Source organism: Olea europaea, unplaced genomic scaffold, assembly GCF_002742605.1.
Source record: "Olea europaea var. sylvestris unplaced genomic scaffold, O_europaea_v1 scaffold3420, whole genome shotgun sequence".
Taxonomy (NCBI): Eukaryota; Viridiplantae; Streptophyta; class Magnoliopsida; order Lamiales; family Oleaceae; genus Olea; species Olea europaea.
In genome coordinates, this window is record NW_019253239.1 from 27,058 (window position 1) to 43,140 (window position 16,083).

Genomic DNA, 16,083 nt, shown 5'->3' on the forward strand with positions numbered 1-16,083 from the left:
CACCATAGCTGGAACATTAAAATGAATTTCATGTTCAAACGCGAACCATTTTAATATTAAGGACAATTGTTGTTCCTTTTTATTTTGATTAAGATCCTAATAGTTATGGTAAGCTACAAAATAAACACTAAGCATTCTATAATTAGTATAGAAGTTAAGAGGCATAAAAGTGATAATCTAAATAATACCCAAATCTGACATTGTAGACTTGGTCATATAGATGAAATGTAATTTCAAAATTAGATGGAGATGTATACATAGAGTCAATTGATTTTGAATCGTTTGACAAATGCAAAACATGTCTGTTTGACACAATGAACAAATCTCCTTTTACTTGAAAAGGAATAAGTCTGCATAAATATTGGCATAATACATAGTGATGTATATAGACTCATGTCAATTAATGCTAGATAAAGTTTCTCTTATGTCATCAATTATCGTGTATACTTGATGAAATTCAAGCATGAAGTTCTTGAAAGGTTCAAAGGATTTAAGCCAGAAGTAGAGAAATAAATAGGTAAAGATATCTTCACATTAAGATCCGATCGAAGTGAGAATATCTTAAATATAAAATTTAGATTATCTAAAAGAGAATGAGATTATCTTGCATTGAACTCCTACATATACACTGCAACATTGCGATGTGTTTGAACGGATGAATCATAAACTATTATATATAGTCCAATTAAAAATGAGCTATGCAAATCTCCCAAAGTCGTTTTGGAATTATGCACTAATTGTAGTGTGCTGCACCCTAAATCATGTCACATCTAAATTGGTTAACAGAAATCCATACAAGTTATGGAAAGACAATAGTCCCAATTTATCTTATATGAAAGTTTGGGACCATGATGCTTATTTGAAACATCTTGAATCGGATATGTTTGACACTAAATCCAATAAATACATATTTGTGGGATATTCAAAGCAGATATTTGAATATAAATTCTATTATTGTGAAGAAAATCTTCATCTCACAACATATCGTATTCTTAGAAAAAATGTTTACTCTAGGGGAGGACAGTGGAAGCAAAATAGAACATGAAAGAGTTCAAGAGTCCACAAATATAGTTAGCCAAGTAGATGAATCTGAGTTTGATCTCATATCTGATATGGGACATACTTTTGATCAGGAAATAGACTCCTGAAGACATGATAGCTCTATTTAAATCTAGTAGGATCATTCAACCTTGAAGAAGGTGCGAATCCACGATTACGAATCAAGTATTACTGATCCATGACAATGAACCTACTAGTTGCACCAAAATAAAGTCAAGTATTGACTTAAAAGAGACAGCTAGAGGCCATGAAACTCGAGATGAACTCGGCATATGTGAACAAGGTTTGGACCTTGGTCGAGCCTTCTGATGGAATAAAACCCATAAGTTTTTGTGAATAGTTTACAAGGAAAAGGTCGATATGGATGTGAATATCCATAAATACAAAGCAAGGCTAATAGCAAAGGTTAAGTGTTGACCTTGGTGAAACCTTTCTCCTATAGCCTTGCTAAAGTCTATTCGAGTTTTGCTTGCAACAGTTACATACCGTGACTATAGGTTAAGAAAAGTCTCTTAGAGCTGAAATCTTCGATTTGATGAAAAGTTAAAGTGTTTGATTTTATCAAATTTGAAGACGAATTGTGTGTTTACAATAAGATAATGGGAGCATTGTCGTATTCCTAATATTATAGAAAACGACATCCCTATGTTTCAATTGTTGAGATAATGGTTATTGAAAGATTTATTCATGAACGATATGAGAGAAGCAACTTGATCTATAGAGGTAGATCTAGAAGATTGTTTAACTCATCCCAATTTACATAGATGAAATCTTGAGAAGATTTCATATGGAGAAACTGGTTTACTCTTAAGCGATATGTTGGAAAGGTTCCAAACGTGAAACAACCGTTTATTCAATAGTAGAAACCTAATATATGATTACTTCAGAAGTAGCAAAAAGTTGCAATATGGATCATGATATTCATAAATGAATTTGGATTAGTTCTTAATATTGTTGATCACTTGCCATTGTATTGTGATAACAATAGAGTCATCGCGCAATCGAAGGAACTGAGGTCCCATCAATGATCCAAACATGTATTGAGGCGGTATAATCTCATTGGAAAGATAATACATAAAGATGACGTGAAGAGAAGAACAAATTTCCACATTTAACAATATTGCAGATCCACTGACAAAGAGTTATCGTAGCATAAATATGATCGTCATGTAGACTCTTATGATATTGGATACATAAGTGATTGAATCTAGTGCAAGTGGAAGTTTATAAGTGTTATGCCCTAGGTCCAATCAACCTTGGATATAAATACTTTTGATAAATAATTAATGCAATTTAATGGCAAATCTATTATTTAATTAATAAATAATTAAATTAAATAATAGAGTCCGTAGATTCAAATTTTCGTAATTTGTTAATCACAAGGAGTTGTGATTGTGAGATAAAAATTACATATGATTAAATCTTAAATCGTCCGTGGTTGTAAGTAATAACGAGATACGGATATCGTTATTACGGATATACCATCACGTGTGGCATTTCTTACTTGTGAAGTAAGTAGCTGATCTCACAAGTTAAAGTGTAGTGAGGCTTAAATGAACACGTAAATGTTTTGTTATAGAACAAAATATTGGAGACCCAGCGAGAGATTCCACATTGATAACTATATGAGTGTCAGTGGTTAATCTCTAACATTCAGTAGTGGGATTGGTTCTTTTGACTTGAGGTCGTCATAGTACCTTATATGAGGATGGTCATGCTTTGACGGTGTTGGATGTTGCTCTGCCAAGGGCCGCTAATACGGCATCGTTCAGGTATGTCAAGAATCATATAAAGGTTGTGAATAACCAATAGATGATTCGTCACTCTTAGATAGTAGGAGATTATGATCTACGTTTCATTCAATTAAGTCGATAACGAAATCCTTGGCCAAGGTGTACTCATAAGTCGAAAAGGAGTTTTCGACTTATATTGACTCAATAGTGGAGTGAAAGATATGATCAATATTCGGGATTGACGCACTTCCATATCTCGTAATTGATCGGATCATATTGACGAAGGGATTATAATTTCACGGTAAACGAACGAGTTTGGTTTTTTCATACCACATGACATTCCCTGTCACATGTATTATCCTAACACATTGCTAGATATCAATCTGGGACGACGAGTGTGAAGTGATGATAAATTAAAATGGTGTTTTAATTTATCAATTTTGATTATATCAAAATAATATTTTATGTCGTTAGGCATCGTGATCAGGAACCTGATGGGTCGTACACAATAGAGAATTGGAAGATTGAAATTTGTCAATTAATTAATTTAACAATCATTGGATAAATTAATTAATTGGGTTGGTTATTTATAAGCTCGAATTAATTAATTGGATTAATTAATTTACGGACCGGATTTAATTAAATGAATTAATTAAATATTGGACCGGACCAGGCCAGACCCGTTTGGGTTTATATAAATACATGGCTAGGATTTTCAATCCAGATAGTTTTCTCATAATTTTTCTTGCTAGCACAAGAGGAGAAAACCCTCGTAACTGCAATCTGTTATCTGTGTGGATCACCGTTGGAGGCTGGATAATTGGACAGCTATAGGTGGCAAATCAAAGCTGCTGGAACAAGGGAAAAGCAAAGAAGTTTGCAGATCTTGTAAAATGTACAGTTTTATCCAAATTTCTATCTAAACACAAAGATGAATCCTGGTGGGAATTGAAATTTGTTTTAATTTTCGCTGCGCACGTTAAGTAGATTCCCAAAAGCAGATGCGTCTGCATCTTCGGCTTAAGCTTCATCCTCTGCTCCTATATATATATATATATTCAACATGGAATTTTTATTCCAATCTTGAGATTCAATATTTATTTTTAGAGATTGTCCTCGAGTGAGTATGTAGTGTCCCGTGAGAAGTTGGCTATTTGAGGTCATGTTCAGGCAGGACTTGCTAGACTTGCTTCTCATGAGATTGGGGGAGAGTATTGAAAATGAGCTCATATGCAGAAAAGGGAACCATTAGCCACATACTCTCCATATAATGCAATTGTCATTTCTCTTACCGAGACGTACTTAACCAATATTCGAGCTTTGAGACGGACAAATTGCTCTTGAAGCTTTAGAAACTCTTATAAGATATTAAGGCCTAAGTTTAATTCAGGGGTATCTCTTAATATTATCAAACCTTTCATAGGAGAAATGATGCGAACCCCGTAGCAACGTTGACTACGAAACCCACAACGAGATTGACGAACCCAAGAAAGCCAAATTAGTCCAAAGTTTAGGATTAACCCAAAAGAAAGTCGAATAAAAAAATCCAACAAGAACGACGCTTGAAAGACCCCTTAATCACGCAATCCAAGAATTAAATTCGATTGTTTGAACGTCACAAGTTAACACTTGATAAGTTCGAAATTGTTCAATAAAGAACGATGAAGAGAAGATAATACGCCTCACTTTAATTCAATATCAATAATGTCAAAAGGTTTTTAACAATTGAATGGAAACTCCTATTTATACTAAACCTAAAAACTAGGTAAAAATCGTGCAAAAGTCGAGCATAATCTCCAAAATATGGAAAAGAATCAAAATCTAACAAAATATGGATAATTGCTAAAATTGGAAAATTCGCCAAATTTTTGGCTTGTGCGGTCGCATGGTTCAACAAAAAATCCCAATTGAAGTTTTGGTATGCCACTGTGCGGCCGCATGGTGTTTGGCCTGTACGGCCACACAGGCTTGTTTTCAGCCTCCGATTTCATCGCGTGATAACAAGTTGATTCGACCTTCGACCCGAACATGAAAGTTGCTCCATTTTGAGTCCCGAACATGGTTCCATCAATGGTTTCTTGAACGAGCAATCCCATCACTTGTTTCACTTGCTTTGCCCTTGATCGCGTCATTGGTCCGCCATCGACTATCAACAGGTCTCGTCTCGCACTTGCCTTCGTCGGGCTCGACTCCTGGATCATATCATCCCCTCCCTCTTCAAAAGGATTCGTCCTCGAATCTGAACCTGCATCAAACAGAGAGAGGTCAGATACATTAAAAGTAGCCGAAACATTGTACTCACCTGGAAGGTCCAACTTGTAAGCATTGTCGTTTATCTTTTCAATCACTTGAAATGGACCATCGCCCATCAGTTGCAACTTGGACTTCCTTTGCTCCAGAAACCGCTCTTTCCTAAGGTGCACCCAAACTCAATCTCCTGACTCGAATGTCACGCGCTTCCTACCTTTTGTTCGCCTACGACGTAACCAACTTACTTTTGTTTTCAATTTGCGCTTTTACCTTTTCATGGAGTGACTTAATTAATTCCGCCTTCTTTTTGCCATCTAAACTACCACGTTCATTCACAGGTAAAGGAATTAAATCCAAAGGAGTTAGTGGATTAAAACCATATACAATTTCAAATGGAGAATATGAAGTAGTAGAGTGAACAGCTCGATTGTATGCAAATTCAACAAATGGTAGACACTCCTCCCAACTCTTCAATTTTTTATTTATTATTGTGCGTAACAATTGTGTCATAGTCCTATTCACTACCTCGGTTTACCCATCCGTTTGTGGGTGACAAGTTGTGGAAAATAGTAACTTAGTGCCTAACTTACCCCACAAAACTCTCCAAAAGTGACTCAAAAATTTGACATCCCGATCCGACACTATGCTTCTAGAAACCCCATGTAAACGCACAATTTCTTTAACGAATAAGTCAGCAATGTTCGTGGCATCGTCAGTTTTGTGACATGGTATAAAATGTGTCATTTTGCTGAACCTATCTACAACGACAAAAATAGAATTCCGACCTCTCTTAGTCCTAGGTAAACCCCAAATAAAGTCCATCGAGATATCAACCCAAGACTCACTAGGTGTAGGTAAAGGTGTGTACAAATCTTGTCGTAAAACCTTAGATTTAGCCTTTTTACAACTTATGCATCGACTACAAATTCGTTCAACATCACTTTTCATCTTAGGCCAATAAAAATGCTCCTTCAATACATCTAAAATCTTTTGAACCCCAAAGTGTCCCATCAATCCACCACTGTGTGCCTCCCTTACTAACAACTCCCGAATAGAACAATTAGGAACACATAACCTATTTTCCATAAATAAATACCCCTCATGCCTAAAGAACTTATCAACCGCCCTTTTATGCATGACAAATAAATATCCGAAAATTCAACATTTTTTTCATACAATTCCTTAATATGTTCAAACCCAAGTAACATAAAATCAAGAGTAGTTAACAATACGTACCTTCGCGACAACGCATCCGCCACCACATTTCCCTTACCTTGTTTATACCGAATGACGTATGGAAAGGTCTCAATGAATTCCATCCACCGTGCATGCCTCTTGTTCAATTTACCTTGTCCCCGTAAGTGCTTTAGTGACTCATGATCGGTGTGTATTACGAACTCCTTCGGCCATAGATAATGTTGACAAGTCTCCAAACCTCGAACAAGTGCATAAAGTTCTTTGTCATATGTAGGATAATTTAAAGCAGCTCCACTCAATTTCTCGCTAAAGTATGCAATAGGCCTCCGATCCTGCATTAAAACTGCTCCAATCCTTATTCCTGATGCATCACACTTAATCTCGAATGTTTTATCAAAGTTAGGTAATGCTAAAATAGGTGCTTCACACAATCTACCTTTAATAGTATTAAATGCAAGTTCTTCTTCATCACCCTAATGAAAACCTACACTCTTTTTAACTACTCCCGTGAGTGGTGCAGTGATAGTGCTAAAATCCTTCACAAATCGCATATAAAAACTAGCCAAACCATGAAAACTCCTAACTTCGGTTATGCTTTTAGGTGTCGGCCAATCTCTAATAGCCTTTATCTTTTTATCGTCTACTTCTACCCCGTTAGCACTAACCACAAATCTAAGAAATATAAGTCTATCCATACAAAATGTGCATTTCTTAAGATTAGTATAGAGTTGTTCTTTCCTTAAAACAATTAGCACACATTTTAAATGTTCCAAATGCTCTCCTAGGTTTTTGCTATAGATTAAGATGTCGTCAAAATAAACCACAACAAATTTTCCTATAAAAGCATGTAAAACATGATTCATTAAACGCATAAAAGTACTAGGTGCATTTGTGAGTTCAAACGGCATAACCAACCATTCATATAAACCATATTTAGTTTTAAAAGTCATTTTCCATTCATCACCCTCCTGCATACGAATTTGATGATACCCACTTTTTAAATCAATTTTAGAAAATATGCAAGCACCATGTAATTCATCAAGCATGTCATCTAACCTAGGTATAGGGTGACGATACTTTACCGTTATGTTGTTGATAGCCCTACAATCCACGCACATTCGCCATGTTCCATCCTTTTTTGGTACAAGTAAAATCGGTACCGCACAAGGACTCATGCTTTCCCTCACGTATCCTTTGCTCATCAACTCCTCCACTTGCCTTTGAAGCTCCTTAGTCTCCTTGGGATTACTTCGATAAGCCAGTCGATTTGGAATGACAGCTCCGGGTATAAAGTCAATTTGATGTTCAATGCCTCGAATAGGCGGCAATCCACTTGGTGCATCCTCCGAAAATACATCGTCGAATACCTGCAACAAAGACTTAGCCAAACTAGGGAGGGGTGGGTTAGTTTCCTCAAAATTGAGGAGTGATTCCTTATAAACGAACAAAATAATCTTTTTTCTCTCAACTACCGCCCTCCTCAAATCACTTTCTTTTGCAAAGAAATTCGCTCGTATTTTCTCTCTTCTCTCGGGGCACTCTCTTTCTTTTCTCTCTTGTGATTGCTCTCTCTTTTTCTCTCTAATGGCTATCTCAACATTTTCTCTCTTTTTCTCCAACTCACTATTTGCTCTCATTTTTTCTAACTCTTTTGCTCTCCTCTCTTCCTTACTTCTCAATTTTAATTGGTTCTCATAGACTTGCACCGGTGTTAATGGTACAAGAGTAATGGTTCTTCCATCCTTAATGAAACTATATCGATTTTTGTACCCATCATGCATACCCTTCCTATCGTATTGTCATGGTCGCCCCAATAAAATATGTCCCGCTTGCATTGGCACCACATCACATACTAACTCATCCTTATAACTCCCAATTGACAAATTAATTAACACTCTTTGATTCGCCCTCACCTCGCCATTCTCATTCAACCATTGCAATTTATAAGGTCTCGGATGTTTCAACAATGTTAAACCCAACTTTTCTACAAGAGATACGCTAGCTACATTAGTGCAACTACCACCATCAATTATAACACTACATACCGTATTGTTGACATGGCATCGAGTGTGGAAAATGTTCTCCCTTTGCAACTCCAAGTCATCCGCTTTGACGTGAGTAGTGAGAGCTCGCCTTGTGACTAGTAGATCCCCAACCGGCCCTTCAACTTTTTCTTCTTCATTAACACCTTCCAACGCCGGCATGTCATCAAACTCGCCATCACTATCGCTCAGAATCTCTCCATTATCCCGCAACACTATCGCCCGTTTGTTTGGGCATTGAGAAGCAATATGCCTCGTTCCAAAACACCTAAAACATTTGATGTCCCCGATTGCGCGACGGTTGTGCCTCCGATTTTGATATTGGTTTGCTAGCGTTTTCATCCTTGCCCTTTTGCTAGTCATTTTTACCTCTAGGTGCAGCCCCATTTTTATTGTTGTCATCCCACTTCGATTTCCATGTTGGATTAGGAGTCGAAGTACCTAACGGTTGCCTAGACGTCCCCTTCCTCTTCAATTGCCTCTCCACCTTCATTGCCACATGTAACATGTCCTCGATTTCCACATAGTGTTGCAACTCTACAATATTTGCAAAATCCCGATTTAACCCATTCAAGAACCGTGCCATGGTAGCTTCCCGATCTTCCTCCACATTAGCCCGAATTATAAGAATTTCCATCTCCTTGTGATAATCCTCTACACTTTTCGATCCTTGGTACAAACCTTGCAATTTTTGATGGCTTTCCCTATAATAGTGACTCAGAACAAACCTCTTCCTCATCAACATCTTCAACTCATCCCAAGTGCTAATTGGTCTTTCCCGACCCCTACGTCATGATGTAAGTACTTGATCACACCAAGATATCGCGTAATCCACGAACTCAAGCACCGCCAATTTTACCTTTTTCTCCTCCGAATAATTATAGCACTCAAAAATCATCTCAACCTTCCTTTCCCACTCTAAATATGCTTCCGGATCGCTTCTCCCCTTAAATTGTGGAATAGTCATTTTAATACTCCCCAAATTTCCATCTACTTCATCTCCCAAGTTATTCCTACCCCGTCTTTCCATCCTATCGCCCCTATACCTCACTCGACCCATATCAATGTCATTTTCATCAAAATCATCCTCATCACTACGATACTCATCCCGCCTTCCTCTCCTAGATTCACGCCTACCCGGTTCCCTAGCATTAGACATCTCCACTTGTCCCCGGCTAAGATTAGCAATTGTAGTACCCATCTGTGCCATCCATTCCCCTTGCCTATCCACCTTCTCCCTAACATCATCAAGTACCCTTTTAAATCTCCTTATCATGTCCTCCGATGTATTGTTGTCATTAGCGTTTTGGCTTGAATTAGAACATTCTCTTTCCGTCATCATATCACAAATTTTTTTTATGCCTCACAAAGATTTCACTCGGAAAACACTCACTATGGCTTTTTCCCTCTATTAAACTCACCACTCGGCCTTTTACCACTCAAAATCTCCCTCCAAGCACTTCAAAGAACCAAGTGAACTAAATCAATTGTTTTACTGGGAATTCAAACAAACCGAATATTAATCAAAGACCACGAGACTCAAAGGACTTGAATAAGTGGAATAGATGAATGTTTCGACACGAATATGTGAATAGACTCAAAAGAAGAATGAAAGACTCGAACCCAATTGAATATCCCAAAAATCAAACACAATGTAGGAATTATTGTTAGTAGAAAAAAACACAAAATCAAACAATGATATCAATACTTCGAGATGAACAGTATCTCGAATGTACAGTAACCTTTTTTTTTTTCTTTTTTGTATTTTTTTTTTACTCCTCGATGAAAGGAGATGATTAAACTACCAACAACTAAACGAAACGATGAAAAGAAAAATAAGGACGAAGAAGAACTAAGAAAGAACAATTAAAATAGAAGAAGAAACTAAGAAAACAAAATTAACGACTCAACGAATAAAGAAAAGATATAACCTTCAATTAATTTGGAGCCAAAACTCTGATACCAACTGATGCGAACCCCGTAGCAACGTTGACTACGAAACCTACAACGAGATTGACGAACCTAATAAAGCCAAATTAATCCAAAATTTAGGATTAACCCAAAAAAAAGTCGAACCAAAAAACCCAACAAGAACGACGCTTGAAAGACCCCTTGATCATGCAATTCAAGAATTAAATCTGGTTGTTTGAACGCCACAAGTTAACACTTGATAAGTTCGAAATTGTTCAATGAAGAACGATGAAAAGAAGACAATACGCCTCACTTTAATTCAATATCAATAATGTCAAAAAGTTTTTAACAATTGAATGGAAACTCCTATTTATACTAAACCTAAAAATTAGGTAAAAATCGTGCAAAAGTCGAGCATAATCTCCAAAATATGGAAAAGAATCAAAATCTAACAAAATATGGAAAATTGCCAAAATTGAAAAATTCGCCAATTTTTTGGCTTGTGCGGCCGCATGGTGTATTTCCATGCGGTCGCATGGTTCAACAAAAAATTTCAATTTAAATTTCGGTATGCCACTGTGCGGCCGCATGGTGTTTTGCCTGTGTGTGTTTTCAGTCTCCGGTTTCGTCGCTTGATAACAAATTGATCCAAGTTGATTCGACCTTCGACCCGAATATGAAAGTTGCTCCATTTTGGGTCTCGAACATGGTTCAATCAATGGTTTCTTGAACGAGCAATTTCATCACTTGTTTCACTTGCTTTGCCCTTGATCGCGTCATTGGTCCGCCATCGACTATCAACGGGTCTCGTCTCGCACTTGCCTTCGTCGGGCTCGACTCTTGGATTATATCAAGAAATCTTCGGATTAATTCATGAGATTGTCCAATTCTTATACAAATTTCGTCAAACTAGAGAAAAAATTGGAGCAATGATAGGGGTTTGTTACATACCACAAAAATAAACCTATAAGTATATATTTATCCTATTTTCACCTGCTACATACCTCTATATCTTCTTTAACGTATTGCTCTTTCAGATTGGATAAGGTTTTATGTGCTTGTTGGAAATTAGTGAACAAGATAGAGAGATTGGTTTAGTACTGTGAGATTTAATTTACTAGGAATTTTTTTTTTTTTTTTTTTTTTACCTACTAGGAATTTTTTTTTTTTTTTTTTGTCACCATAAATGACAATAGGTTTGGCTGGCTTCGATATCTTCGTGGTGAGTCGAGTGATTTTCGGGCCTTCACCGGAATCCGGGACCATTCCAGAGCTTCTTGTTCTTTCACTTGTCAAGTTCCGTAAAAGGTTTTTCATATCATTTCACATCTCTAACTATTGTTGTCATGCAAAACCTAATTTATTTGAACATCTCATACATTTATGGGATCCCATAACCACCATTGTGGACTGGTTACAATTCATTACCCACCAAATATTTAGTCGGTAACGTCTGCTCTCTAATGAAAACTAAATTCCGTCTTATTAGCTTTAAAAATAGCATTTGAAATTCCATCAGAAAATTTCCACATGTCACTTCTTAGTGAGTGTGTGTAGATATGTATGATTATATCATTGTCATAGGTTTGTAAATTTTTGTGGTAGAGGTTGTTGTTATGATTAACCATCTTACATTCCTTCCACTAGTATTTATTGCACTCATCACGGAAATGTTGAATAGCTGCACATTTTCCTTACACGTACATGGCCTGGAAATATTTGTTGCCACAAAGATTATTTTAAAATTGACTCACTCTGTCGCTTTCAATACCCTTCGCAAGATTACTAAATATATCTTCTTTCTCTCCCGAATCATTTTCCAAAAACATTATTTCTTCTTGCTAACCTCCTTTTTAGACCATTTCTTCACCGAGACTCGAGTTAAATTCCGTTTCGAAACCTTGTGGGATTAGTAATAAAGCATCGTGAGTTATGAGCGTGAAGCAGCAGTGGAAACCTCAGTTTCTTGCATTCTATGTAAATTGCTTCTTCAAAACCTTCTTTAGGCAAAAGCTCCATCTTTTCGGCCTCTCTGTTGGTAAATATTTCTCAGGGCGTAAACAGAAGTATGATCAGTTCCATTTTTACATCATAATCTTTTTCTTTTCTTTTCTTTTTTAAATCTTTCAACGCTATCATGCATGAGACTCGACAATATTTTAATTATTTTATTTGATGGCCATTATAAAGAGAAATCAGGGAAAATGTTATTTTGAATAGTGATTTTTTTAAAAATGTGTGCTTAAAAAGTATGGAATTTTTTTTTATTTGCCTACAAAATATTTTATTGTGTGAATGCGTAATTGAAAATGAGTATGAGAAATTAAGAATGTTTTTGTTTAAAGAGAGTCAAGTAGGGGCTTATGTTTACAAGGAAATGACATCGAGTGTTCTTGCCTCACGAGCTTATTTATTTGATTATATGTATCCTTTTTTTTCCCTCTAATTATATCGACTTGTTTGTAAGGCATCGGTACCATGCATGTAAACTTCAAGTATACGTAGCCTATGTTTGATTTACTTAAAATAGTTGAAAAAAATATAAATCAAATTTGATAATTAATTTTAATCACATATCCACAACTTTCTCAACTTTATAAACACATTTCTCCTAAATTTTTATCAAAATCTACTAAAAAATCAAATTTTAACAAAATCAGGCTATAATATGATTTTATATGTTTTTCTTGCATAGACCTTGTTCATGCATCTCTATTTAATATTTTTGATGTTAATATGTTGTAGAGGAAGCTTTGATTCATTGCAATTGACCCGCTGAACCTCATCATGGAGACTGGATCAAAGGTTGGGAAAATAACCATTTCTTCTCCCTTTCCCATGCAATAAATATGGCAGTAAAATGTGTAAAAATCTTCCCTATTCCGTGGATCAATATCATGGTTTTTTCTTAACTAAGAGCATGCCCTTTTTTTGTGCCCTGCATGTTTTCTTGAATTGAAAGTTGTTCTCAACAAACTACTTGATTGGTGGGGGTGTTTGCATAATCCGCCATCGGCTTGTTATAAACGAACAAGAAAGTACACAATTATTTGACCTTTTTCTTTATCGGTGTACTCGAAACGAACAAGAGTGTTCTCAAAATTGCTATTTTTTCTCTCATTAACTTTAATTCACAAATCTGTTTGTTTATGGTGTCCTTTTTAGGTACCTTTAAGTCAGGGTGACCTCAGTTTAAGAGAACTGGATTCAGGAAATATAAATGTTGTTCAGAACGAAGATAAGCAAAAAAATAGTCACATATTCGGAGGCTGCTTCAAGAGATCGAACTCAGGAGGCTGGAGTTCAGCATTCATTTTGTTAGGTACTTGGATTTCATTTTAACTCGTGTCTTATGACTTCATTGATAAAAATCGTAAATTAAGATTGGATTGACGATAAAATAGAATCATAGACCAACTAAGCCCATAAAGCAGCTTAGCTTCAGGATTAGGATCTTAGTACTTGTATTTCCCCTCACGTGTCAATAAACAAGTTGGGTGCTCTTGAGGGCTCTATTGTAGGTTTTGATGTTGGGACGACCCTCTAATTAGCCTAAGTATACCTTGATCACCGGTGGCATAATATATTTTTCATGGCTCTTTCCAATTGTATAATTTTTCACGGTGCAGCAAATCAAGCGCTTGCAACACTGGCTTTCTTTGGTGCGGGGGTCAACTTGGTTTTGTTCTTAACTCGAGTTCTTGGACAAGACAATGCTTCTGCAGCAAATAATGTCAGCTTATGGACTGGAACTGTATACTTATGCTCATTTATAGGAGCATTTCTCAGTGATTCGTACTGGGGTCGATATCTCACTTGTGCTATCTTTCAAGTGATATTCGTTGTGGTAAACATATTCATATCTAATTATTTCTTGAATTTCTCTTTTTTCTTTTCATTAATAATAGCTAATGAGTAAAAATCTGAATAGGGTCTGGCGCTTTTGTCCTTGTCATCTTCGCTATTCTTGCTCAAACCTGAGGGCTGTGGTGATGGAAAACTAATGTGTGCGCCCAATTCATCATTTGGTTCAACCATGTTCTATATTGCTATATATTTGGTAGCCTTAGGATATGGTGGACATCAACCTACTTTAGCCACCTTTGGAGCAGATCAATTCGATGAATCAGACGCAAAACAGAAGGTTTCGAAATCAGTTTTCTTCTGCTACTTCTACTTTGCACTTAACGTTGGCTCTTTATTTTCCAACACGATATTGGTTTACTTTGAGGATTCCGGCAAATGGGCAGCTGGGTTTTGGGTGTCCACTGGCTCGGCTGTTATAGCATTACTATCTTTTTTGCTTGGTTCTGGTGGTTATCGATACCTAAAGTCTTATGGCAACCCATTGCCACGGGTTGCACAGGTGTTTGTTGCTGCGATGAGGAAATGGAATTTAAAATGTGCTAATGGAGAGGAGTTATATGAGGTGGAAGGATCTGAATCTGCCATTAAAGGAAGCCGAAAAATTCTTCACAGTAACGAATTCCAGTGAGTTAATAATTTTTCTTGGTATTAATTTAATTACATTTCTCGTCGGAAAATTTTTCTTGACACTTTTACCATGTTTTCGTTTTCATGAAAACAGCTAAATGACACATGTTTGGCCGCACTCAAAAGCAGCATTTTATTTGCTTTTCTCAGCAACACGTCTGCTTTTCTCGGCAAAGCGGGGAGAAAAGTTGCTTCTAAGTGCAGCCAAACATGATGTTGTTCTAGGTATAATTGATAAATGATCAAATTCTTGCCACAAAATTTTCAGGTGTCTCGACAAGGCAGCAACAATAACAGATGATGATCGACGTGGCGTAGCAAATCCATGGAGACTTTGCACCATCACTCAAGTGGAGGAATCCAAATGTATCTTAAGAATGCTACCTATTTGGCTATGCACTATTATATATTCGGTGGTTTTTACTCAAATGGCGTCACTCTTCGTAGAGCAAGGGGACGTGACGGATGCCCACATTGGAAAGTTTCACCTTCCTGCAGCCAGCATGTCTGCTTTCGACATCTGTAGTGTCCTCATTTGCACGGGAATTTATCGCCAAATCCTAGTACCTCTAGCCGGCAGACTAAGTGGAAATACTAGAGGAATAACCGAGCTTCAACGAATGGGCGTTGGCCTAATTATTGGAATGCTAGCCATGATTGCAGCCGGTATAACTGAGATCGAGAGACTAAAAAGGGCTGTCCCTAATAAACACTCGAGCTCCTTAAGCATACTCTGGCAAATTCCTCAGTACATGCTTGTTGGTGCATCCGAGGTTTTCATGTATGTAGGACAGCTCGAGTTTTTTAATGGCCAAGCACCCGACGGGATAAAGAGTTTTGGCAGCTCTCTTTGTATGGCTTCAATTTCTCTTGGGAATTATGTTAGTAGCATGCTTGTGAACTTGGTGATGGGGATTACCAAAAAAGGAAGCCGACCGGGGTGGATTCCGGAGAACTTAAACGATGGCCATATGGACAGATTTTACTTTCTCATTGCAGCTTTAACTGCAGTTGATTTCTTGATTTATGTCTTGTGCGCTAAATGGTACAACTGCATCAATATGGAAGAAGACAATACGGTTGCACAGCCAAAGAATAGTGTCATCGTAACAGAAGATGGAGCATCGAAGCAACAAGAGGAAGAAATGCTTAATAGAGTTTGAGAAAATTCATTGAAATCTCACATTTCCTGTACAACAAACAAGTTCATATGATGTATTTTTCTTTAAAATAATGCTATTATGCCCCATTGATACTTAGCACCAATCTACGTGGTAATCGGATTACTGTCCCATTATCCAATATATAAAAAAAATTACAAATTTATTGGATAATATGTTAATAATCTTAATATTGCCACTTAAATTGGTGCTAAGAGCCACTAGAACTGATAACAT

At 36.8% G+C, this 16,083-nt stretch overlaps 1 protein-coding gene across 1 annotated transcript; it reads left to right on the forward strand.

Annotated features, from left to right (window-relative positions):
* The first annotated feature begins 12,037 nt into the window (after positions 1 to 12,037).
* On the forward strand, positions 12,038 to 15,969 carry LOC111386096 (protein NRT1/ PTR FAMILY 7.1-like). The gene is made up of 6 exons (XM_023010526.1): positions 12,038 to 12,258; positions 12,938 to 12,997; positions 13,358 to 13,514; positions 13,822 to 14,039; positions 14,124 to 14,683; positions 14,955 to 15,969. Exons 2-6 carry the CDS (start codon positions 12,980 to 12,982, stop codon positions 15,847 to 15,849), a joined length of 1,848 nt encoding a protein of 615 aa, XP_022866294.1. The 5' UTR covers positions 12,038 to 12,258; positions 12,938 to 12,979; the 3' UTR covers positions 15,850 to 15,969.
* Positions 15,970 to 16,083: the final 114 nt, after the last annotated feature.

Bases quoted from the DNA above. Each gene is read 5' to 3' on its own strand.
- LOC111386096 (XM_023010526.1), top strand. The intron at 13,515-13,821 runs GTACTTGGATTT...TTCACGGTGCAG, and splicing joins TTCAGCATTCATTTTGTTAG to CAAATCAAGCGCTTGCAACA. The intron at 14,040-14,123 runs GTAAACATATTC...AAATCTGAATAG, and splicing joins TTCAAGTGATATTCGTTGTG to GGTCTGGCGCTTTTGTCCTT.